At 34.0% G+C, this 25,978-nt stretch overlaps 4 protein-coding genes across 6 annotated transcripts; all 4 read left to right on the forward strand.

Moving 5' to 3' along the window:
• The first annotated feature begins 4,803 nt into the window (after window positions 1–4,803).
• LOC107431317 (protein NUCLEAR FUSION DEFECTIVE 4) lies at window positions 4,804–10,870 on the forward strand. Its single transcript, XM_016042205.4, has 3 exons — window positions 4,804–5,339; window positions 9,100–10,028; window positions 10,151–10,870. Exons 1-3 carry the CDS (start codon window positions 4,890–4,892, stop codon window positions 10,614–10,616), a joined length of 1,845 nt encoding a protein of 614 aa, XP_015897691.3. The 5' UTR covers window positions 4,804–4,889; the 3' UTR covers window positions 10,617–10,870.
• A 1,795-nt stretch (window positions 10,871–12,665) lies between these two features.
• LOC107431311 (uncharacterized) lies at window positions 12,666–14,451 on the forward strand. Its single transcript, XM_016042197.4, has one exon. The coding sequence runs from the start codon at window positions 12,950–12,952 to the stop codon at window positions 14,417–14,419; it is 1,470 nt and encodes a 489-aa protein (XP_015897683.1). The 5' UTR covers window positions 12,666–12,949; the 3' UTR covers window positions 14,420–14,451.
• A 3,688-nt stretch (window positions 14,452–18,139) lies between these two features.
• Window positions 18,140–19,468, forward strand: LOC107431307 (probable aspartic protease At2g35615). The gene has a single exon (XM_025078826.3). It carries the CDS (start codon window positions 18,140–18,142, stop codon window positions 19,466–19,468), a length of 1,329 nt encoding a protein of 442 aa, XP_024934594.3.
• Window positions 19,469–20,671: 1,203 nt separating this feature from the next.
• Window positions 20,672–25,602, forward strand: LOC107431316 (cell division control protein 48 homolog C). 3 transcript variants are annotated; one of them, XM_060818330.1, is made up of 10 exons: window positions 20,674–21,768; window positions 22,115–22,731; window positions 23,236–23,388; window positions 23,803–23,919; window positions 24,048–24,152; window positions 24,313–24,378; window positions 24,487–24,551; window positions 24,633–24,834; window positions 24,976–25,113; window positions 25,234–25,602. In XM_060818330.1, the coding sequence occupies exons 1-10, from the start codon at window positions 20,811–20,813 to the stop codon at window positions 25,282–25,284; spliced, it is 2,472 nt and encodes an 823-aa protein (XP_060674313.1). In that variant the 5' UTR covers window positions 20,674–20,810; the 3' UTR covers window positions 25,285–25,602. The 3 variants fall into 3 exon arrangements, with proteins under 3 accessions (XP_024934847.3, XP_060674313.1, XP_060674314.1); XM_060818331.1 differs by having other exon boundaries at window positions 20,675–21,768; window positions 25,237–25,602; XM_025079079.3 differs by lacking the exons at window positions 24,633–24,834; window positions 24,976–25,113; window positions 25,234–25,602 and having other exon boundaries at window positions 20,672–21,768; window positions 24,458–24,551.
• Window positions 25,603–25,978: the final 376 nt, after the last annotated feature.

The following is a 25,978-nucleotide window of genomic DNA, read 5'->3' on the forward strand; positions in this document are numbered from 1 at the left end:
ATAATGGTTTAAAAGTCTTGGGCTGCAAGTGTTTTCCATACTTAAGATATCAAAACCAAAACAAGTTTTTAAAGAAAACCTTTCCATGTGTGTTCTTGGGATACAGTCCCAATCACAAAGGCTACAGGTGTATTGATCCCACCACTAATAGAGTTTACATCTCTCGACATGTAGTTTTTGATGAAAATATTTTTCCTTATTCTACTAACTCTACTCCAAGTAATAATGTGCAGGAACTTGTTGTCACTACCTTTCCTGATCAAGATGAGTGGTACATCAAATCAAATACCTCCTTCTCTCCATCAAGTAGCTCAATTATATCTCACAAGGAGACCTCGTATAATGGTCCTATTGGTGCCTCACAACCAAAGTCCTTTACTTGCTGTCCTGAACAAATCAATCCTCCTGACATTCCCACTACTATAAATGATGATGGCATCACCACTTCATCTCAGGAGCAACCCCTTGAGTCAAGCCACGAAGATGCCACCATAGACAATGATAATCTTCAAGATACAGCACCCCTTGAGTCAAGCCACGAAGATGCCACCATAGACAATGATAATCTTCAAGAAACAGTAGTTCATAACCAGCTACCGTGTACATCTAGATCCTCACGTAATCGGCGACCTCCTACTTATTTGAGTGACTATGTTTGCCAACATATTTCTCCCTCCAATACTGCTCTTGTCATGACACAAGACTACCCCACTCAAGAACCCAAAACCTTGAAAACAGCACTCAAATTTCCTCATTGGAAATCTGCAATGGAAGAAGAATTATTAGCCCTTCATCAAAACCATACTTGGAGTCTTGTTCCACGTCCTCAACACACAAATATAGTTGGATCAAAATGGGTATACCGAATTAAATATAAAGAAGATGGTTCTATTGATCGCTACAAGGCACGTCTTGTAGCTAAAGGTTTTACTCAAGTTCCTGGCCTTGATTATGGAGAAACTTTTAGCCCCGTGATAAAGCCAACTACCATACGACTTATTCTTTCGTTTGCTGTAACATCTAATTGGTCTATTAGACAACTAGATGTTAAGAATGCATTTCTTCATGGTTTTCTTAAAGAAAGAGTCTATATGGAGCAGCCACCAGGTTTTATCAATCCAAAATTTCCAGACCATGTTTGTTTATTACATAAGTCTCTTTATGGTTTAAAACAAGCACCTCGTGCTTGGTTTGATAGATTATCTCAATACTTACTTACTCTTGGTTTTTTGTGCAGCAAAGCCGATCCATCTTTATTTATTTATAAGGAACACAACAATATTATTTTACTTCTTATTTATGTTGATGATGTACTTCTTACAGGAAGTAGTTCAAGACTTATCCAATGTCTCATTAACAAACTAAGCAGTGAGTTCGCACTAAAAGATCTTGGTCCTCTCCATTACTTTCTAGGAATTGAGGTCAAGTACTTTTCTGGTGGTATCTTTCTTTGCCAACAAAAATACACTTGGGATCTTCTCTCTCGAACACAAATGATGCACTCCTCTCCTCTGTCCACACCTCTAGCTGTCAAGCCGCCTGCATTAGCCGATGATCACACTCTAGTCAATGAAAAGGATTTTCGTAGTATTGTTGGGGCTCTCCAATACCTCACTTTCACTAGGCCGGATATTACTCACGCTGTCAACAAAGTATGCCAGCATCTTCACCAGCCAACTCTTGCTCACTTTCGTGCTGTCAAACGCATACTTCGCTACCTCAAAGGCACAAGTACATATGGCCTTCGTATTATCTCCCAAAGTGCTTTAACTCTCAATGGTTTCTGTGATGCTGACTGGGCTGGATGTTCTCTTACTCGACGAAGTACAACAAGGTTTTGCATTTATCTTGGCTCAAATTGTGTATCATGGTCTTCAAAAAAACAACCCACAGTTGCTCGCTCAAGTGCTGAAGCTGAATATCGTGCTCTTGCCTCAACTGCAGCTGAATTAACTTGGATTAGTTATTTGCTTCGTGATATTGGTGTCACCTTACTGCATCCCCCTCAACTATTTAGTGACAATATAAGTGCTCTCCACATGACAAAAAACCCTATTTTCCATGCTCGAATGAAACATATCGAGATTGACTATCATTTTGTACGTGAAAAAGTTGTAATTGGTGCACTTGAAACTAAATTCATACCATCATTGCAGCAAGTTGCAGACGTGCTTACAAAACCACTGCCAAAACATTCTTTCCGAACCTTCAGATTCAAGCTGGGAGTTCACAATCTTTCCCTCGCCAGCTTGAGGGGGCCTAATGAAGCACATATCCAATCAACCATCAATCATGACAGCAAACAAAAGGAAACAGAGGAAGTCAACCATTCTAGCTAGCTGTTAAGGTTACATATGGCAATATATATTCTGGAAACACCTTTCACGGGACTGCATGTTTATAGCTCCCTTTATTATTTTATACCGTTGCTTTGTTTCTTTCCTTTTACAAAGATTGACCTTTTGTATAAAGACTTGGTTGAACATCTTGTTAAGTCAAGAAAGAGTGAATAAGAATTTTCTTCACTTCATTGCTTTCTTTTCTCTTCATTACTTTCTTTTTCAAATTCATTAATTATTTCATTAATTATTTTACTCGATCTTTTTGACATGACCAACATGACCGGAATTCATATTTGTTTAGCTAAGAATTGGTCAGAATTTGCATCTATAAACTGATTGGTATTAGACATATTGGCGATGGCTTTTAAGCCCAAAAAAAAAAAAAAAGATATAATGGCGATGGCTAATTGTTCAATAAACATTCTGAGCTTGTAGTACTTTTGGAAAAATAAAAAAATGTATCAACAAGTATAATTCAAATCAAGGCGACTCAAATTGAGGGTATATAAATTTGGAATGTTTGAAAATTCGAATTAATTTATTCCTGTCATCTCTAAAACAATTATTTTCAACTCTAATTTCGATTAGAACATCCACCCATTACAAGTCAAGTCTACCATGGCTTGCAGCCCATATATAAACTCTTGGTCGTAGCTAGCCCCAAATTGCAATGTAAAATCAATTTAATATTAGTAAACCAAATATAACGATTTTCTAGTTAGTGTATTGTTGGGATAAATATTTTCAAGGAGTACGTATTCATAACATCACTAAAAGTTTTGCTACTAGAGGATATTACAATCAATTATTGATTATTGTGATAAAAAAAATCAATTATTGATTCTAATTGACAAAAATTAAACAAAAATCAGTTTGCTTCACGATCCACTATTTCTGAAAAAGAAAATTCACACTTTTTTAATATCTTTATCATTTTCTTTGTCTCACTGGAATATGCAAGGAATGTTTAGTCATCTTCTCAGAACAAAAGCTCTCGTGATTTACCTTCTCAACAAGTATAATTCAAATCAAGGCGACTCAAATTGAGGGTATATAAATTTGGAATGTTTGAAAATTCGAATTAATTTATTCCTCTCATCTCTAAAACAATTATTTTCAACTCCAATTTCGATTCGAACATCCACCCATTACAAGTCAAGTTCACCATGGTTTGCAGCCCATATATAAACTCTTGGTCGTAGCTAGCCCCAAATTGCAGTGTAAAATTAATTTAATATTAATAAACCAAATATAACGATTTTCTATTTAGTGTAATGTTGGGATAAATAAGTACGTATTCACAACATCACTAAAATTTTTGCTACTAGAGGATATTACAATCAATTATTGTTTATTGTGATAAAAAAAAATCAATTATTGATTCTAATTGACAAAGATTAAACAAATACCAGTTTGCTCCACGATCCACTATTTCTGAAAAAGAAAATTCACACTTTTTTTATATCTTTATCATTTTCTTTGTCTCACTGGAATATGCAAGGAATGTTTAGTCATCTTCTTAGCACGAAAGCTTTTGTGACCTACTTTTGTTTTTTTGTTTTTTGTTTTTTTTTTTTCTGTTATTTGGTTATGGTTTAAAAAGTTTTTCATAATTTCTTCCCCGATTGGGACTAATTTTACAGGGAAACTTCGTTTCTTCTAAAATACAAATATATATTTTTATATATATATATTGCCAAAGGAAAAAGAAATTTTATCAAAACCTACAAAAATATCCCGAAACTAATAGTAACTACAATAACATGCAACAGTATTTGAGTGATAAATAAATAATACTCAATATATATTTGTATTTCCTTTTTCCATATGTTAAAAGGTTAACATTTCAATTTTACAATCATTTTGAATCAGTAGGGAACTGGAGGATCAAATTTTTTTATTTTATAATCTATTTACGGCATGGAGTTCTAAGTTGAATAAATATACAATTTTTTTTTTATTATTATTTTTTATCATTTACAACAGTTTTTTTTTTTTTTTGGATGTTTGAAACCACAACGATGTTATTGTAGATGTTAGAATACAGAAGGATTTATATAGGTTAGTTTGAAATTGCTCTTAAATCTTTCTATCTTTATATATAAGTTTCTATTTTTGTCTGATTTTTCTCCACAAAAATAAGGAAATATATACAGATATACGGCCCCAATCACGTGGCAAACTATAATCTGACGTGGATGTGTCTCGAACAGCAAAGCGTCCACGCCTCATATTGTACAATGTTTCAAACGAGGAAATAGGAATCCCCGAAACTATGGCTCACAATACACTTACTATACCAACAATTTACCAAAAACAATGTCCTACAACCAGATGGCCTTTTGGCCGTCAGATCCTCCAAGCGTATCACATGGTGGCACGTGAACATCAGATGTAGGTCCACCCCAATTAAATTCCCATTCCCCACAAAAAAAACCCCAAAATTCTCACCGAAAAAAAATAAAAAAAATCAAAAAGAAGAAATAAACCAGAACGTCAACGTCATGAAACGGAGAGAGATATGGTAAAATTTCTGGTGGTTTATAAATGAGGCCACGTAGAGATGCTGATAAATGCTTCAAGAAGCTGCAGCTTCAGAGCCAAAGCTTCTTTTTATTACAGAGCCAAAACGGTCGAAGTTATAAACAGCGACTGTCGCTTTGGGGTTTGATCGTAAAAACAATCGCGATGACCGGGCAATCTCGGAAATGGATGATTCTGGTGGCGACCATTTGGATTCAGGCTTTCACTGGTACCAACTTCGATTTCTCTGCTTACTCTTCGTCTTTGAAATCGGTGCTCGGAATTTCTCAGGTTCAGCTTAATTATTTGGCTGTGGCTTCTGATATGGGAAAGGTTTTCGGATGGTCTTCGGGGTTGGCTTTGATGTATTTTCCTCTTTGGGTTGTGCTTTTCATGGCGGCTTTTATGGGTTTTATTGGATATGGAATTCAATGGCTCGTCATTACCCAAATCATTTCCCTTCCTTATTACCTGGTACCTTGTTCTTTCTCTCTCTCCCTTCTTTTTCTTGTTTTTTTCCTTTCAGTTTTTTTTTTTCTTGGTTTTTTCATTGAGTTTGGGATTTTCCGTTGATGATTTTGGAAATACTTTTGTTTTTGCTGTTTAAGTGCTCTGATTTTTCTTTTTTGAGAAAAAATTTGAGATTGATTTTTTTCTTTTTTGGGTGATTATTTCTAGAATGATTTTGTTACAGTGGAAGGATAAAATTCAACAACCGCAAACGTCTGTCATCCTCTCAATTATTACTATTTGAAATTAATTTTCTTTTTATCACAGTTCATATATATTATTTTAAATTTCAAACGATATTGCATTTTAGGTTGATAGATTTTTTTTTGAATTTTATGTTGATAGCTAAACGTAAAGAAAAAAAAATAAAAACTGAAATTTTGTTGTACTGTAGGTTTTATTTTATTTTTTATGTTTTACTTCACACAAATAGAAAAAAGACATCGTTGTTACATGAATGCTACTTTCTCAAAACATGTTTAATCATGGAATTTACATAACATTTACCTTTTGAATTAAAATTTTAAAATGTTATAAACTTTTATTTTGATTTATTTTTAGTTTTACGTGTTGAAAAATAAAGTTATTTGGGTTCAAATTATTATTATTTTTTTAACGAAACCTTAATTTGGATTTAGAATTTTAATTATATTTTTATAATTGTTTTAGTTTATAAAATATAATTATTTAAGTCCCATAATTATTGGGTGGTTATAAATTAATGCTTAAGCAAAATTGAAATCCAACTTTTCTTTCATTTTTAATTATTATTATTATTATTATTACCAATCATATATTTTGTTTTTGGTTAAGGTCAAAACAACCATTTTTTTAATGCATGAAAGCCACAGTTTTCAGTTGTGGCTTCCCGACAACCAAAAAAATTGGGGTTGGTCTTCGACAAAACATTTTGATTTTTTGAAATGTATAAAAAGTAATTTTGCGGCCCACAACGCCTCCAGCAGTCACTCTTAGCCTCTTACTAGAAGAAAAAGCAGTCCAATAACAATAATTTCAACATCTATGACTTTTTTCGAAACAAACTTTTTCACCTATACATATATATATATATATATATATACACTTCTCAATATATTATGATTTATGTACGAAAAATACACTTGGCACAATCACAAAATTAGATAATAAACTTTCCAAGTAAAATCCCAGCAAAAGAATACTTTCCCACAGGACATAGCAAATTATTCCTTTACACGTGTTGTACTGTCGATGCTTTTGGGTCATTTCTATTTGGACCACCAATTTTTTTTTTTTTTTTATATATAATTTTACGGAAGAAAATATATTTTTCATGCAAAATCGTAAAATTTTACCATCCAAATGAAGATTTTATGCTAATACTTTTTTTTTTCTTTTTTTTTGTTGGCTAAGTGTAATTGGTAATATTACATATAAAAAAATACGACAACAAATTTTATATAAAAAACCAACTAAATTATGAATTAGAATTACAATATAGTATTTGTTAATACTTTAGTTGTTTGTTATTTAATAATTATGGTCATTTTGTTTTCTAATTGTTTAATATTACCAATGCGAATTGTATTTTGCTTTTAATTGTGCCTGGAGCTTTTAGGATTCCAATTTTACCTTCTTATTTTTTAAACTTGGGAATAACATGAAATGCTTTGTTTGTCTGTGGTCTGCCAAACAAGGTGTTACGGGGTTCGCCAACGAAACGGTTTCGAATATTAATCGTCACATGGATGAATATTAACCATATATAATTTGACTATTTAGGAAGGAAATAAATAAATGCTTTTACAATTTATATATATAGAGACTTTTTTTCCTTTTAAAATAAAATTTCGATAAGTAAAATGAGTTATTAATTAAGAAATACTTTTTTTAAAAATAAAATAAAATAAAAGAAATAAAACATTAATATGTATAACACCAAAAGCAAAATTTTATCTTATATTTAATAAAAGTTCAAATTTCTAAAACATGACTGTTAGGTGCAAGATTTTTTGTTAGTTAGGTATAAGTAAAGAACAGCTGTTGAATTCCTTGTGGTTTTGAAATTGAAATATGGATTTTTAGACAAATAGTAGCTTTCATCAAGTGGTCTCCATATTACATGTGAATGACGATGCAAACTTAACTCTTAAGTTTGTACGTTCACAAGTTCTTATTTCTTTGAGACTTTCCTCAAATTCTCATATCCGAATGCTTTTTTTTTTTTTTTTTTTCCTTCTATTTTTAACAGTATGGGAAATTGGAAATAAATTATTTTACAAATCGTATTGTTATGGTGAAACTCAAGCGTAACAAACTAAAGCATGAATTCGATAATGGGTTTATTATTACTATTTTGTTTTTTGGGTCCTCGATTCGTTATTTATTGAATGGGAATGTTTTCACGTGAATTAAATGAAACTTCTTTTTAGCGCAAAAAATAAAGAAAAGAAAAAGAAAATTGAAGGAAACTTCCTGGTAACACATGGTTTCTCCAAGTACCACAAACGTATAGATTGGTAGTTTGTAGATCGGTAGGTTTCCATAATGTATATGTCATACTACTAATTAACTTCTGGAGCTGTCCATATTTGATTTTCTTTCTTTTCAAATTTTACGAATTTTTCTTGTCTTTTTTATTTTTATTTTTTTTATTTTTTGGGCCTTTCTTTCGTTTGGTTTTATTTTACAATTATTATTATTATTATTATTTTCAGTGTCTTGTTTTTGTACTTTTGGATTTTTTGGTTTTAGGAGGTTTTGCTTTTCGTTTTGTTTTTGTTTAAATTTTACTATTTTATTTTGGGTTTCTTTTATTTTTAGTTTTTTCTTTGTCCTTCTACCTTTTGTAGTTTTGTTTTCTGTAAGGAAAAGGGATGGTGCTAGGAAGGTTGTAAAGTGGTAGTCTTTTTTATTTTTTTCACCAAGGCATCCTAAGTATCTTTAAGATTTTGGTTTTGAGAATTTTCCATCATGTCGATAGTTAAAGTTAAATGACATGGTCGTTCCATTAGTTAGTACCGGCTTCCATGTAGGCTTCGATTCAGAAATTCTTCCGAAAATGATGGACAAGTCATAGAATCAATCAGCTTTACAAATTACTGTTCTTATCACACAGTTGATGTAGCTATTTTTACGTGACTACAAAGTGAATATTCTTTTTTCCATCTAATGAATCTTTAAATGTGTTCATTGATCTGGATATCTAAACCAGAAAACCAACTTGGTATTGTGGAATCTGTGTGTCTTAATCAACTTAGCAATTGATTGAACTTGTTCTAAGAAAAAAAAAAAAAAAAGGGGCAAAACAAAAATAAGTAGAAGTATAATTACAACTTGATCTTGTTTATATATGTATATATATAATACCAAGTCTATGTTAACACTTGTATACTAAGTGGATATCAGATTGCATATATTTTCTTAACGTATATGTTACTTTGGTTATCTCTGGTTTATGCAAGTACAATTTTAGAACCAGAGTGATTCTGGCTTTTCGTTTGGTGATAATAATACCCCAGTCAAACTACTAAGAGGCAAACGAACCAGAGAATTTTAAAGATTAATATTCATGGTACGTTCAGAAAACTATACATATAGGTCATGTGCAAATCTTAGCAAAATGGCAGTAGATCTTTAGAGCTTGTTTAGGATGAATTTAAACTGATTGATTAAACAAAATTTCTTAACAATTTGTTGTTTTTAAAAGACCGGAAAAGGGCTTAATGATGGAACTCCATTTCAGGTGTTTGCTCTGTGTCTGCTGGCCGGCTGTAGCATATGCTGGTTCAACACGGTTTGTTTTGTCCTCTGCATCAAGAATTTCCCATCCAATCAACCTCTTGCAATATCCCTTACAGTAAGCTTCAATGGAGTAAGTGCAGCCTTATACACTCTTGCTGCCAATGCAATTAACTCCTCATCTACTGCACTCTATCTCATCTTAAATGCCATCGTTCCTCTTCTCATTGCTATAGTGGCCTTAGTACCTATTCTCCGCCAACCATCCCTCGATCCTCTCCCGCCTGATGCAGTGCGCCGAGACTCCTTCATCTTCCTTCTTCTCAATATCTTAGCTGTTCTAACTGGCATTTACCTCCTTCTCTTTGGTTCAACCACTTCAGATGCAACAACAGCTCGTATACTCTTCGGTGGAGCCATTTTCCTCCTCGTTTTCCCTTTGTGTATTCCCGGTGTTGTCTATGCCCGTGATTGGTTTCACCGTACTATCCATTCTAGCTTCAGCTTGGATGCCTCTGGCTTCATTCTCGTTGATGCTGATGATCTTGAACTTCACAAAGAGCTACTTACACGCGAGGCTGGTAATCATGGAAATGGATCTGCTCACTTGAGTGAGAATGGATCAGCATATGGAGTAGTCAGGCAGAAAAGTGCATTAAGTAAAGGGTGTTGTGAACCAGTGGTGGGTAGGGATCAGTTGGCAATGCTAGGGGAAGAACACTCAGCTAGATTGCTTGTACGCAGACTCGATTTTTGGCTATACTACATTGCATATTTTTGTGGTGGAACAATTGGCCTTGTTTACAGCAACAATCTAGGACAGATAGCACAGTCATTGGGACAAAGTTCGAAAACTACAACGCTTGTTACTCTTTATTCATCATTCTCCTTCTTTGGTCGGTTGCTTTCAGCTGCACCAGATTACATTCGTGCGTAAGTAATCAACCAAATAAATAAAGAACATGATTAGGATTTCAAAAATTTTGAACCAAAAGATATGATCTTTACCAAAATGATAGTGGTTAAGTTAGTATTAACATATTTACTTATTGCAGGAAGTTTTACTTTGCAAGGACAGGATGGTTAACCGTTGCACTTGTGCCAACCCCAATTGCCTTCTTCTTACTTGCTGCATCAGGCAGTGTTGTAGCACTGCATACAGGCACTGCATTAATCGGGTTGAGCTCCGGCTTCATATTCGCTGCCGCTGTCTCAATTACTTCAGAGCTGTTTGGACCAAACAGTGTAGGTGTCAACCACAACATTCTCATCACAAACATCCCATTAGGTTCACTTGTCTATGGTCTTCTTGCTGCAATAGTTTATGATTCTCATATAAGTTCAGGCATTAGGAGTGTGCTGTCAGATGCAGTTTGCATGGGAAGGGACTGCTATTTATTGACATTTGTGTGGTGGGGATGCATGTCTGTTCTAGGGTTAGTTTCAAGTCTGTTCTTATTCTTAAGAACCAGACATGCCTATGACCATTTTGAACACAACCGTACTACCCAATTGTATTAATGATAGCTTGCCACTGGCTGATCAATGGTGGGGTAGGTACAAAGTAAACAATTGAGAAGCATTTACCTATACTAATGTTCTAATTTATTCCTGTATTCAAGCTACAAGAAAAGGTCTGCTCCTATAAGTAACCTGTAAAACACAGAGAGAGAGAGAGAGAGAGAGAGAGAGAGAGAGGTTTTTCTCTGGCTGATATTTTGACTCTTAATTTATAATCAATGAATGAAGCATTTCAGCTTGTAGATTTAGCAATACATATACTGCATTTGGGAATTTGAATTTGGATTTGGATTTTAAATGCATGAAGTCCCATGAATCTGGACTTGACTATTCTTAATTGGGTTACTTTTAACCTATTAATTGGACTAAACCAACATAATCCAGTCGATCTAATCGGTTTCCCAAATAGGCCATAAAATTTAAACTAGGTGTATCTGTTGCTGAGAATTGAAGTATAATTTGCTATGTTACCTCTACATTGAAGTGCATGTGAGAAGGAGAGGCTTTAGGGCCCATTTGGAATTCAAACCTAGACTGTATTGGATTAGATTTATTCTTAATCGGGGCTAAAATTATATTAAAAAGAAAAAAAGAAAAAAAAAGGTTCAACTAATTGGACTAAACATAATTTAGTCTAATCTAATCTTCATTTCTCATTTTCCAGCATATGAATGCCAATTAGAATAAATACTTTTTTTACCCAAAATTAAAATTAAGTTAAACTTATGAAATGAATTAAAGAAGAAAAAGATAGTATGATGCCATCCACAATAATTAAAATTTAGTGAAACTATATGTTTGTAGTATGAATAGAATATATCTTCAAATTGCAATAACCTCCATGTGTTGGCAGCCCCATGCCTGCATAGAAACATGTTGCATATGTTTATATACATACATACCTACTATATATATATATATATATAATACGCTGACAACGGGGGAACTAAAGCAAAGTTTTATTTTATTGCTTGCTTCAATAAAGCAAAAATATAGCTTCAAATTGGGTTATAACTTTGACTGACATTAACATATAAAACAATATTTGAGAGAGAGCAGACGTCCATTCTAAGCGACTTCCGAGTCAAATACGTGCACCACAAATCACAGAAAACCAGCCTTAAGAAATGTATATGTGAGAATTTATATATAGATCCCAAAGTCAAAAATGGACATGCAAAATGCGTCTACTTCAATCTACCCCATTTACTTGACTTTAGTCTCACTTTGGATTCTTACCTAATTACCACAATTGCTTTTTCTTGGGCTCATTTTGGTTAAAATTGTGTGGAGAGGTTTAATGATAGTACCTAAGAAGATTAATCATATATATTAATCAAATATAAAACATATTGCTCGAATAATAAAATTAATGGAAATATGGAAAAGAATGGTTTTGTTTGTAGAACTATTGAGACCTTTTTGTTTTATTTGTAGCATAATGGAAGTTCATTGGTTGAATAATCGGACTTGATCGGATATACATTTTAACTTCAATATAAGAAATCAAGAGCTACACTATTATTATCCACCAAAAAAACAAAAAAAAAAAAAAAGAAAAAAAAAAGGGAAATTAAGAGCTACACATTAGTCATTAGCTATGTTTTCTTTTAAGTATAACTTTGGATCGGAGTTTGATTCTCCTCATTCTCAAAAATGAAAAAGATTTATTCATGAAATTGAGAAATGAATTATTTCTGTAAAATTTTCTAGTGCCTTAAAATGAGCAAGTGATCATATTGATATCACTCGAACAACTTTATCAAAAGGCCGTATACATTATAAAAACTTAAAAATGATTATGATAAAAGTAATATATATATATATATATATATATACATGTTATATATAGCAATTCAATTCAGATATTGTTACTAAACATTTAGTTCGATCATTAGACTGTAAAACCCAAATCAAAACATAAAAAATAAACCTTACCCACTTGAATATGCAATGCAAAAATATATAATTGAATATTTGAATTTATATATATATATATATATATATATATATATGATAATAATCAGGTTGTGCTTCACGTGAGAAACCACTATCCCACGCCACACGGGCCATCCCTGCAAGTTATTAATCAAAATTACAAAATCTATGGCACATGAAAATTTCTCTTTTTTATCAAAAGCAGGAGTTACAAACCCACTTAAACCCATCCCAATTCCATTTCCTCAGTGCGTTCCACCCACCCCCCACCTCTCTCCTTTTACTTTTGTCATCAACTTTCCCACATAATTTTCCTGGATTTTCTTAAACACATCCAAACAGACATCTTTCCAAGATTCAATCCCCCCACCCCTCCCTATTATTTTTTCCCCAACATGGCCTTCAACTCCAAACCCAAGAAACCCATTTCCTCTTCCCAATCCCGTCTCTGTACCACTCTGTTCTTCATCGTCCTTTTCACTATTCCAGCTCTTTTCCTCCTCCACACCCCCACTACCGTTTCTCTCTGCTCCACCTTCTCCGGCCACCACGTCAACCCCTTTTCCGGCGACCTCCTCATTGCCAAGTTCGCATGGAACCGTCTCCCTTTCGATGAATTCCATCCCCCTCCTATTCCTCTCAAAATCGCCGTCTTTTCCCGGAAATGGCCCATCGGAACAACACCGGGAGGGATGGAACGCCATGCCTATACTTTGCACACAGCTCTATCTCGCCGAGGCCATGAAATTCATGTCTTTACCTCTCCACCTCCATATGGTGATGTTCAGGACCTCAAGAACAGCCATGGAAGCCCAACTGGCTCTTCCCCTTATATCCATTGCCATGAAGGCGAACCAGGAAAATGGAGATACAACAAAGCTTGGGAACAATTCGTTGAAGAAAACCAGAGGGAACCTTTCGATGTTGTTCATTCGGAAAGCGTGGCACTTCCTCATTGGCTAGCTCGGAATCTCCAAAACCTTGCGGTTTCTTGGCATGGAATAGCTCTTGAGAGCTTGCAATCCGATATCTTCCAAGATTTAACACGAAAACCCACCGAACCCATGTCACCGGCTTTCAATAAAAGCGTCCAAATGGCAATCCCGAAGATTCTCAACGAAATAAGGTTCTTCAAGAACTATGCTCACCATGTTGCTATAAGCGATAGCTGTGGTGAAATGTTGAGGGATGTTTACCAAATTCCTGATAAAAGAGTCCATGTGATTCTCAATGGTGTCGATGAGGATGATTTTGGTGAAGATTCTCAATTAGGAAACGTTTTCAGATCAAGAATTGGGATCCCAAAGAATGCGAGTTTAGTTCTTGGAGTAGCAGGGAGATTGGTGAAGGATAAAGGTCATCCTCTGCTTCATGAAGCATTTTCAAGGTTCGTGATGAAGAACCCAGATGTGTATTTGATCGTTGCTGGTTCTGGCCCTTGGGAGAATCGGTATAGAGATTTGGGTCATCGAGTTTTTGTTGTGGGATCCTTGAGTCCGTCTGAACTGAGAGGCTTTTATAACGCCATCGATGTGTTTGTTAATCCGACTCTGAGACCTCAGGGACTGGATCTTACTCTAATGGAGGCCATGATGAGCGGGAAACCGGTAATGGCGTCGAGGTTTCCGAGTATAAAAGGGACAATTGTTGTGGATGATGAATTTGGATATATGTTTTCTCCGAACGTGGAGTCTCTAATGGAGTCCTTGGAACTGGTTGTCAAGGATGGAGCTAAGAGGTTAGCACAAAGAGGAAAGGCTTGCATGAGATATGCGGTTTCAATGTTTACGGCAAGGAAGATGGCTTTGGCATATGAGAGATTGTTTCTTTGTATAAAAAACGATACATTTTGTACCTACGCTTAGACATAGACGATGATCTAATTCCGCTTTTAATTTTTGTTTTGCCTTGTTTTTCTCTTTGATCGGTTACCTTAAATAGCATAATATTCAAGCTTTTTTATTTTTATTTATTTATTTATTTATTTTATATATGAAAATTAATTTTTGACGACTTATGGTTTGTTGTAATCTTGGATATATCATCTAACTTTTTTGTTTCTTTAATTTTTCTTTACTATATATTATATATTACAAAGATATATAATTATTTTCAATTAACATATGATGATTCAATATTCACAAAATATTAATATTGTCAAAAACAGAGACTACCACCCGCATCAACTTGGAATTAGGTGAAATCGCAGCAAAACAGCAAAACTATTATAAAATCTAATCTAAAGGCCTACCACTATAATTATTTTCAATTAACAAATTATGATCCAATACGCACAAAATATTATTATTGTTAAAACAAAGACTACCACCCACATCAAATTGGAATTAGGTGAAATCAGGTAACATCAAAACAACAAATAGAAAGAAAATTTGTGTAAAATGACTGTTATTTATAAGTTTTAAACAATTTATAATAGTTAAAATAGAAATTTACAATCAAATGAGATGAACTCAGTTGATAAATCATTTACACCAATGATTAAGAGATCACATATAAACATAGAAATAAAAAAAAAATTATTATAAATGATAAAAAAAAATATGAAAATGGAAATTATTGTAAATAATAAAAAAAAAGGAAGAATTTAGTAAGGAAAAACACAAAACTGAATAATATTTCAAATACCGCTTAGTTTTCCACATAACTACTACATCTTTAATTTTTTAATTTTTTTGTGTTATATATATATTTTTTCTCTATTTAAAAAAATACAATTACATCGATTTATTGCTAGAGTTGTAAGGTTGTTTACGGTAACTTGTGGCTTAAAAATGTAGGGTTGTTTAGGGTGTTGGAGGCCATACGGAGGTTCGTTTGAAGCCTTACAGTGGCGTATGCATCTGAAACCTCTATACAAAATTATGCGCGTGGCTTTTAATAAATTATTATAAAGATTAAGCATTAAAATGATTTTATTTTTTTAAGGTTTTTTTTTTTTTTTTTCCTTAGTTAGTAAAAATACTTGGCTCTGCCTTGTTGTAGCGACAATATTCACTCCACTATTTTGATGCACAAGCATGGCAAGTTTTAGAGGTGGTGTGGTAGTTTTGATGATTAGAGACACAAATATTCCAACTTATGGGTTGGGTTCGAATCTCACCAACAAACAAAAAAAAAATAATAATAATAATAACAAATAATAATAAAAAAAAAAGCATAGCAAGTTTTATTATTGTTTGGGATGACTCATGCCTTAATAGTGCGTGTATGATGCAATGATACTATAAGGAGACATCATTTTTTTTTTCAAAGCCAAAAAAAAAAAAAAGAAAAAAAGAAAAGAAAAAAGAATTGTCTCCATCCTTTGTATTGTTTCTGTAGTCATTAATGAGATAACCCGGATACTTAACTATTTTAGGTTTCATTTGGTATTTGGTATGTAGTATTGTATTGGAATGTATTGAAGTAGATTGTATTGGAATATAATGAATAAATTAATACTATACAATGTGTAGTGTTTTTAATTGTATTATATTATGTATTTTTATTTTTATTCAAATAAAAGTATTTAAATTTGTATATATTATTATTATTAATATCTTTTCAATCCTAAACTACCAATCCCCAATTTTTTCAATCCCAAAATATCAATCGGCAGTGCGAATCAAGTGGGCATCATCAAATCAAATTGAAGGAAACACCACAATTTTCAATTAATCTCTGAACCCAGATCAAGAAACATGCTAGAGAACATAGAAAATGAAAATACAAAAAAGACCCAAAAAGAAAAGAAATAAGCAAAGTTCCCAAAGCAATCGGATCTAATGTGAGCAATCCTCAAGATCCCAAAGCTTCAAACTTTTTTTTTCCTTTTTCGGGGTTGGATGTATAAAGATAAACAAGTTTTCCAGAAAAGAAAAAAATACAGGTAGAGAAAAAAATTTAAAAAAAAGAAAACAAAAAAGAACCCATGGTAGAGAAAGAAGATCACGATTGGGCTTCAATTTATTAAAGAAAGAGATGGACAGAAAGATAGAATATGAGATTAGTGGTGGAGGGAGCACAAATGATGGCAGTGGGTGAATCAAGATCGTGGATTCTGGAAATGAGTTGCAGTGAGAGCGACAATCGAAGGTGCCAGAGTCCGAGAGCATCTGAGCGACATTGAGGAGGGTGGGCATCTATGTCGTCGGCATCAAAGCCGGCACCTATGTTGTCGCCGCCGTCCTTGCCGGAATTTTGGAATTGCTCACATCAGATTCGATAGCCTTGTTTTTCCATTGTTTCTTGGCTTTTCTATCGTGTTGGAGCTTCGTATAACTTAATACCAACCTTTTGGAGTGTATTAGTTATACACCGTGGACCGGATTAAAAATGGAGAAGGGTATTAGATAATACAATCCATTTGCATTACCAAACATTAGATAATACAATACAAAACTCTAATACAATGCCATGCAGCGTACCAAACAGACCCTTATAGTGTTATCCATGTGCTATCCATTTTAAAGTGTCTAAAACATCATTATGCACATATTCAGGTTTAGACAAAACCTGTTCATATGTAACTTATCATGTATTTAAAAATAAAAAAAAATTGATTTGTCAAAGTACAATTGACATTTAAAAGGAAAATGATTTACTTGTAATAGGTGATTGCTTAGGTTTATTGAATATTTTGATCTATTGAATTTATATTAATAGAGAATCTCAATTTGGATGAACATTTTATGCCATGTAAATGCAATTAATTCAATGGTTAGAATTGTACTAAATTATTGGAAAGTATATAATAGCTTTAAATTGAATTTTTTTTTTATATTTTAAATTTCCATCAAATCTTCATACATCGTCTGAAAATTATTGAAAATATATAATTTTCTTTTAACCTTTAATATTTTCTTTGTTTTGATTTATCAAATGTAATTCAACAAGATTTATGATGTGATAATAAAATTTGAAATGATTTATTTGGTTTTTATTTTAAACATAAAAATCTATTATTTTGTACTAAAATATTATAGGTTCATTAAATACTTTATAAAAGTGTTATATATATATATATATATATATATATATATCTGTTATTTTTTTTTTTTTCATAAGAATTGGATTTGAATGATTGTTGGCGTATTTTATTTTATTTTATTTTTTGGTTTTTTTGATAAATATGATTGTTTGAATATTGCTTTAGAACATTTGTGTAATTTGAAAAGTCAAATGCAAAACTATGAATGTATGCAAAATCTTATTACGATATATATCACTTACCATGACCACCAAAAAAGTCTAACCGTGATAATGGTGATGAAGAATATGATTATATTTTCCCTTTCTTTCTTCTTTATCAATCTCCAAAATAAATAAATAAATAAAAGGGTTAAGTTACTAATTAATATGGAATTAATCTAACCACTTTATCTCTTTGTTTTCTCAACTGTTACTGGATATATAGAACCATTACTATATACTTAATGGGAGGACACATCATTTTATTATCCTTAACCCTCTAGACCTTCCATTTATCTTTTACGGTTATTAATTTTTTATCTCATATCTTATAGTTTTTTTTTTATATATAAATACACTAATATATTGCTAGTCCCTCATCATTTTATTCAACAATGGCAGCTATTTTTTCATCTCGTCTTCTGCTTTTCTTCTTATTCACAGAACTCATCAATGTTAGCTTTGCTGCAGGTTTTTCTATCGATCTCATTCAACGTGATTGCCCACTCTCTCCACTCTATGATCCATCGGTTAACCATTTTGATCGCCTCCACAGTGCTTTTCGTAGATCTTTTTCACGGATCCATCGTTATAATCCTCAGAAATATTCTACCTTAGACTCTCCATCATCATCTATCATTCAATCCACAATAATACCAGGTTCCGGAGAGTACTTCATGAACATCTCCATTGGAACTCCGCCGGTGGAGGTTCTTGGTATAGCTGATACCGGCAGCGATTTGATATGGACACAATGCAAGCCATGCACTCAATGTTTCATGCAAGACCCTCCTCTATTTGATCCGAAGAAATCCTCCACTTACCGTAGCATTCCATGTGATTCTAGTTCATGCTCCAAACTTTCTTCCCAAGCAACCTGTGGAAGTGTCGAAAACTCTTGCCAATATAGCTATTCCTACGGTGATCGTTCATTCACCAGAGGAAATCTTGCTGCTGAAACAATGACTTTTGGTGGTACTCATCATCACCCAGTTTCCATCCCAAGCATTGTGTTAGGATGCGGCCATGAAAATGGTGGTACGTTTGACGAATCGGGGTCCGGTTTAATTGGTCTCGGAGGCGGTTCGCTGTCATTAGTTTCTCAATTGAGTAAATCCGTTGGTGGTAAAGTTTTCTCCTATTGTTTAGTCCCATTATCAGATCAATCCTTGCATACAAGCAAGATAACTTTTGGTAATAGTCCCAGTGCAAAAAAGAGTGCAATTTCAACTCCTTTGGTAGCAAAAGACCCTGAAACTTTCTATTATGTTACTCTAGAGGCCATTAGCGTTGGAGAAAAGAGATTGCATTATAAAAATTCATCATCAAAAGTTGCAGCTGAAAAGGGTAATATTATATTAGATTCAGGGACTACTTTGACATTTCTTCCTTCTGGATTTTTTGAAGATTTGGTTACTGCTTTGGAAGAAGCTATAAACGCTGAAAGAGTGAGTGATCCAAGTGGGATGTTAAGCCTGTGTTTCAAAGTTGATGATGGTGATGAACAAATACCAACTATAACGGCTCATTTTAGTGGTGGTGATGTGGTATTGCAGCCTTTGAACACGTTTGCCAAAATGGAAGATGATATGTTTTGCTTGACCATGGTAGCTTCCGAGGAGGTGGCCATTTTTGGGAACATGGCTCAAATGAACTTTTTTGTAGAGTATGACCTTGATAAGGAAACTGTTTCTTTCATGCCTACTGAGTGTACCAAGCATTAGCTTAAATATATTTATTTGCTCATCATAATTTAATTAATTTATCATCTTGTATTACATATTAGAGCCAAGCATTTTATTATTATTATTATTAAGTTGAGGAAAATCATGATATATATTTGACAAAGTATTATCTTAGCATATTAATAAGTACGTCTAAAGTGGATCGGATATATAAAATAAAATTCATGGTCTAAACCATCTATTAGGTCTTAGCCAAAATGATGTTAAAAATCTTGGTTTAGAGGTTGCTGAGAGACTTTAGTATTTTAATTTTGATTATTGTTGGATAAATAATGAGTCTGGTTGCTGTTGATTTCTCAGGCTTTCCTTTTATTTATTTGAAGTTTTTGGGTCAGGCTTTTATTTTTTGTCCGTCATTTTGGTTTTAAGACTAAACATAGGCCTTGTGGGCCTTCGATTTTAAGAGTTAAAAGAGTTTGGATGCCCAAAATAATGCCTTTAAAAGCTGTATTTGTATCTACCTCACCAATTGAGCCCATTTTTATTATTTTTAAGGAAATTCTTCCTTGAGGTATCATATGATGGATGGCTGTGGATGTGCCAAGATCAATAACCACATTTTAATTGTTGAAATTGGGTAATGATGTAGAAGGCTATGAACTCTTCAAAAATATAAAGTAGTAAAAAGTGATTATTGGAAACGGGGAACAATGTACTAACACAAGTGTCTCGCTCAACTTTTGCACTCGTGGTCCATGCACTACGGTCCAGAGTGTCCATATTATTTAATTATAAGATATTAAGTTTTGATGACACTAGAAAAAAATACAGACAGCTACTTCAATAACAATGATAACTAAAAGATAAAGATCGGTCATTTTGTTAAGAATAATTTACTTTTTTTTTTTTTTTTGGGGGCTAAAATAAGAATAATTTACTTATGCAGTCCATAATTTGGTTCTGAAATGTTAGGTATCGTACAATACAACGCCCCTGTTCATGCATAGTTTGCTTTTGTTGGTAAAATGGTAGATGCTAGAGACTTTATTTAACAATTAGAGTTGGGTTTTACATTTACAATTTGAATCTTACGGGCCTTTTATCCGTAATTCAGTGCCCTGACAACTAATTCAATTTACATGTCAGCATGTAGAGTCTTTTTCTTCTTAATTTTTCCCATCGGTAATTTGAGGCCTATGTGATAGTTCAAAAAAACAAAATTATAACTTTCACACACACACACACACACACACCAAAAAAAAGAAAAAAATAAAAATAAAAAAAGATATCTTAAAATTAAGTGGAAAACCGCCGCCTCCACCAAAAACATAGAGAGGCAAGCAGTGTCCAGCGGAGGCGGAGACTGGGAAGAAGGCCGAAGATGGGAAAGAGGTCAGGGAGTTCAAACCTGATCAAATTACGCCGTCGTTTAGAGCACTTCAAGCATCGCGAATCCTCCACCGTCGATGAAATTGTCCACCATCTTCGCGATAATTACCCAGACTACCATCGCACCAAGCTCAACGATCTCAACAGGTTAGTCCAGCAAACCCTAGACTCCTTTCCCTCTCGCCGAATCAACCTCCTCGCCGCCAAGCGAGCGAAAACGCCGCCGCCGCCGCCGCCGTTTATATTCGACGCCGATGATGATGAAGAAGTCGGAGATGGTGGCCGGAGTGGATCCAGGAAGAAACCTAAGAGAATACACCGCATCCATCAGGACCGTCCATCATCATCACCGTCTGATTCATCTTCATCATCGGAGGAATCCAGTGATGATGGAGATGGTGCGGTATCCACGTCGGAGGACGCAGTGTACGGCGAGAAAGTGGAGCCGGAGTTCGACCTCACGAAATCGATGCTTCGAGCAAGGTATACAGAATCCAACAGCGTTACCACGCACAGAGCTGCTTCCGAGGTGAAGGAGGAGAAGAATGTAGAACTGGAGCTTCCAGGTCGTGATAAGATTGACATGGTGAATGGAGAGTTAGATGGAGGGCCAAGTAGCAGATTGCCGAATGAGTCGTCGAAGAGGGAAGCAAAAGGTGGTTCTGTGGTTTCGAAAAGTGAGGCTGTTTCTGTGGTGAAAGGGAATGAGGGGCCGAAGTTCAAGGATTTGGGTGGGATAGATAAGGTTCTGGAGGAGCTGAAAATGGAGGTTCTTGTGCCACTTTGCCATCCGCAGTTGCCGCGGTCGCTGGGAGTGAAACCCATGGCGGGGATTTTGTTACATGGTCCTCCTGGCTGTGGCAAGACCAAATTGGCTCATGCCATTGCCAATGAGACTGGACTACCTTTTTATAAGATTTCTGCTACTGAGGTTGTCTCTGGTGTATCAGGTATTAGTCTCTTTACTTGATAGCAGCTTGCTCTCTCTCTCTCTCTCTATTTATTTATTTATTTATTTTTTTCAGTTTCTCTAGCATATTTGTCGATGAAGAATGATTGGATTTAGATTGAATTTATGTGGAATTGCTTTCTATAAAATTTTGTTAGAGTCTTATGTGCTTAAGGGTACATTATGTACTACGAACTTTGTGGGTATATAATTTTTTTGGATGCATCTTTGATTATTTCCTAATAACAAGATGATAGTAATGTGGTATCGTTATTTGTGTTGATTTGAAAGTGGGTGTTAATTTGAATCTCATTCCAATGTGCTGTTTCTTGTGATAAATATCTCAGGCGCATCTGAAGAAAATATAAGGGAGCTTTTCCAAAAAGCATATAGGACTGCTCCCTCTGTAGTATTTATTGATGAGATTGATGCAATTGCTTCAAAAAGAGAAAATTTACAACGAGAAATGGAGCGGAGAATTGTGACACAATTGATGACTTGCATGGACGAATCGCAGAGACTTGTACAACCAACCACTGCAACTTCAGACTCAGAAAGTTCTGATTATACACCTGGTTATGTACTTGTGATTGGAGCCACCAATAGGCCTGATGCTGTTGACCCTGCATTGAGGAGGCCTGGGCGATTTGATAGGGAGATTGGATTAGGTGTGCCAGACGAAAATGCAAGGGCTGAGATTCTTGTTCTGCTTACTAGCAACCTAAGACTTGAAGGTTCATTCGACCTTTCAAAAATAGCCAGGTCAACAGCAGGCTTTGTTGGAGCTGATTTGGCTGCCGTGGCTAACAAGGCTGGTAATCTTGCCATGAAGAGGATCATTGATGAGAGAAAGTCTCTTTTATCTGGTGATTCTATAGATGAGGAGCCTAGCGAAGAGTGGTGGAGGAGACCATGGTTGCCTGAAGAAGTAGAAAAGCTTTCCATTACTATGGCTGATTTTGAGGTGGTTTGAAGTTATTATTATTCTTAATTATTTTTCTTTCAAATTCATGCTTAAATAAAGTGGATGTATGCATTTTCCCTTCCCTTACCAAAACTGGGTGTTTTAGTGTTAAATTTGAGCTTTGCTGCATAAGTTAATTCATTGGAATTAGTATATTCTATACCGATTTGTCCATGCTAATTATGTTAGCTTTGATTGTGACATTTGATTATATTGTTATGCAAATGTTTCATCTTATGTATTATAAGTACACTCTTTAACGTGCAAATGTAGTAATGTATATGTATTGCAGTCCTCTATTAATAATTTATCTGATGTTACAATCACAAAGCATAATATATGGCATGTGCAAGCTTCTTTTTTGTTTTTTTTTTTTTTTTTTGGGGTTTTGATTGTGTTGAAATTATATGTCTACTCTTTAGATTATAAACAAGTCTCAGTTTGTAGCCTTTTAAGATTTCTTTAGATTCTAGGCTAATTAAATTTTGTTTTGGTATTTTGCAGCAAGCTGTAAAAATGGTTCAACCCTCATCTAGAAGAGAAGGATTCTCTACCATCCCTAATGTAAAGTGGGAAGATGTTGGCGGTTTAGATATTTTGAGGAAAGAATTTGATCGTTATATAGTTAGGCGTGTTAAATATCCAGAGCTGCATGAGGTAATTTTTTATGCTCTTGTTGTGAGAAACAACATATTTTGCAGATTAAACATTTGCAAATCTTATTTGATCATTTAATATTGGCTTGTAGCAAATGATGTAAGTTTAGGCTCTCTAGTGTGAAACCTTTTACATAAACTGTTCATTGTTTTTTTGTATGGATATGCCTTTTAATTCTTTGAGGTTTGTTTATTTGTTTATATTCATTACCTCTGGGTTAGTGTGTTGTATTTATTGTTGTTGCTTGTAGCCACAGTTAGAATAGGTTTTAACATTTTCATGACTTACCTTTTCCATTTCAAGCTTTGTGTTTCAAATTTTTCTACATATTTGGTATTTTGAATATTTACATTATGGTACTACAATTTCATTGGTGGGTTATATATAAATCTCACTCTAGTTTGTATCTGTTAGGAATTTGGTCTAGATATGGAGACGGGATTTTTGCTCTATGGGCCTCCAGGATGCGGAAAGACATTGATAGCCAAGGCAATTGCTAATGAAGCAGGAGTTAATTTTATTCACATAAAGGTTCATCTGTGAATTTTAATTTTCCTTCAAATCTTGAAAACATTGTTGCTTTATCATACTTATGAAGTGCATAATATTTCTTATGACGTGGGTAGAGATATATTTCATGGTTTTTTTTGACTGATTAGGGTCCTGAACTACTAAATAAATACGTTGGAGAAAGCGAGCAGGCTGTTCGAACACTATTTAGTCGTGCAAGAACATGTTCACCATGTATACTTTTTTTCGACGAGGTTTGTAGTTATTCTTCTATAATTTACTTATTGATATTTGAACTACTTTTTAATAATTTGATATCACCAAAATTTAGTTGTGAGTGTATGATTTAATAATTTGGTATCGCCAAAATTTAGTTGTGAAAGTGTATGATTGGATAATTATGGGTTATTACAGGTGGATGCCTTGACAACACAAAGGGGGAAAGAAGGAGGATGGGTTGTTGAGAGATTATTGAATCAGGTCAGATTATCTGCAGCTGCAGCTTGAGCTCATTCAATTTCATAATTTTATTAATGTTAGCAATTAAACTCCAATGCAGAATACTGAACCCATTGCATAACATTGCAGTTACTTACGGAATTAGATGGTGCAGATCAGCGGCAGGGAGTATTTGTAATTGGAGCTACAAATAGGTAAAATTCATTGTTTATTTAGTTTTTGACTAATGTTTTACTATAATTCATTGCCTACAAGTAGTTTAATTGCTTGTGCAGACCTGAGGTGATGGATCGTGCTGTTTTACGGCCTGGTAGATTTGGTAAACTTTTATACGTCCCTCTTCCAGGGCCAGTTGAACGTGGTCTGATCTTAAAAGCTCTTGCACGGAAGAAGCCAATAGATGCTAGTGTTGATTTGAGTGCGATTGGACGGATGAAAGCTTGTGAAAATTTAAGTGGGGCAGACCTTGCTGCACTGGTTTGACCCTGCAAACTTAGTCTTTTGTTTTTGCTTTGTTTTTCCCTTTCTTACTATTTGGTTTTTACTATGAGTAGCGAGAAAGAAGGGGTGGGGAGAGATAAATATGGTAAGAATTATCTGACATTTTATTTATACCAGATGCATGAAGCTGCAATGGCGGCACTTGACGACAAACTAGCATCAAATGAGAGCCGTTTGATTACATCACCATGGACGATTAAATCAACTCATTTTGAGCTTGCTCTGACTAAAATCTCTCCATCTGTGTCAGAAAGGGTGAGTTCTCTTTATTTTTTGTTTTATTTTAATATCAAATGAACAAATCCCTAGTTACTTTTTACCAACAATTCGATATCTTTCAAATTCTTTATTTTGATTGCTTGTCCATTTATGAAGCAGCAAAAACTATACTACCAGAAATTGTCAGAGAGCTTCAAAGCAGCATGATAACAAATGTAAGCCATCATCTGACTTTCCCATTGAAGAGGTTGTTGCAACATCCACACTTATTCCACACTAGTTTTACGAACAATGCCGCCTTTAAGATACCCCTGGTGGCAAAAAATTTTGCAGCGAGTCTCGGATTGGAATTTTTTTTTTATTTTTTATTTTTATAAATATATATTCTTTAACTTTTTGGTTGGAGTTAGTTTTGTGGTTTATGTTAATAATACATACATGTATTGAATCTTTTTAGCAAATGTTGATTTTGAATTTGCCCATTAAAGTTATCAATGTAAAATCCTTTCATACTTGTTCATGCTACACTCCTCTTCTTCATGGCCATATTCTATCTTGAGGTTAGGCTCTTTGTCTTGAATCTCCCCGGTATCTAATTCTTTTTTATATTCATCTGAAATTGCTATTGATAAAACCGATTGACAAGAAGGGAAACTATTTTAAACAAACGGTTAAAAAATGCTGAATGACCTATAGGTTTGTTTATTTATTTATTTTTATTTATTATTTATTATTATTATTATGTAAATCTGTAATAATGATCTTAACTCTACTCAACTTAGAAAAACTTCAAGATTCGTCTGGGATAAATCTGAAAAGCAAGAGGGTTTTTGTTATCAAAGAGAAGAAGTATTTTCAATGGAGTATTTTGTTTAGTATTCGGTGCTGGCTTTTTTGGAAG

This window comes from Ziziphus jujuba, chromosome 6, assembly GCF_031755915.1.
Source record: "Ziziphus jujuba cultivar Dongzao chromosome 6, ASM3175591v1".
Classification (NCBI taxonomy): Eukaryota; Viridiplantae; Streptophyta; class Magnoliopsida; order Rosales; family Rhamnaceae; genus Ziziphus; species Ziziphus jujuba.

Bases quoted from the DNA above. Each gene is read 5' to 3' on its own strand.
- LOC107431317 (XM_016042205.4), top strand. From the start codon at position 4,890: ATGAGGCCACGTAGAGATGCTGATAAATGCTTCAAGAAGCTGCAGCTT. The intron at 5,340-9,099 runs GTACCTTGTTCT...ACTCCATTTCAG, and splicing joins TTTCCCTTCCTTATTACCTG to GTGTTTGCTCTGTGTCTGCT. The intron at 10,029-10,150 runs GTAAGTAATCAA...TACTTATTGCAG, and splicing joins GCACCAGATTACATTCGTGC to GAAGTTTTACTTTGCAAGGA.
- LOC107431311 (XM_016042197.4), top strand. From the start codon at position 12,950: ATGGCCTTCAACTCCAAACCCAAGAAACCCATTTCCTCTTCCCAATCC.
- LOC107431307 (XM_025078826.3), top strand. From the start codon at position 18,140: ATGGCAGCTATTTTTTCATCTCGTCTTCTGCTTTTCTTCTTATTCACA.
- LOC107431316 (XM_060818330.1), top strand. From the start codon at position 20,811: ATGGGAAAGAGGTCAGGGAGTTCAAACCTGATCAAATTACGCCGTCGT. The intron at 24,153-24,312 runs GTTTGTAGTTAT...GGGTTATTACAG, and splicing joins GTATACTTTTTTTCGACGAG to GTGGATGCCTTGACAACACA. The intron at 24,552-24,632 runs GTAAAATTCATT...TTGCTTGTGCAG, and splicing joins GTAATTGGAGCTACAAATAG to ACCTGAGGTGATGGATCGTG.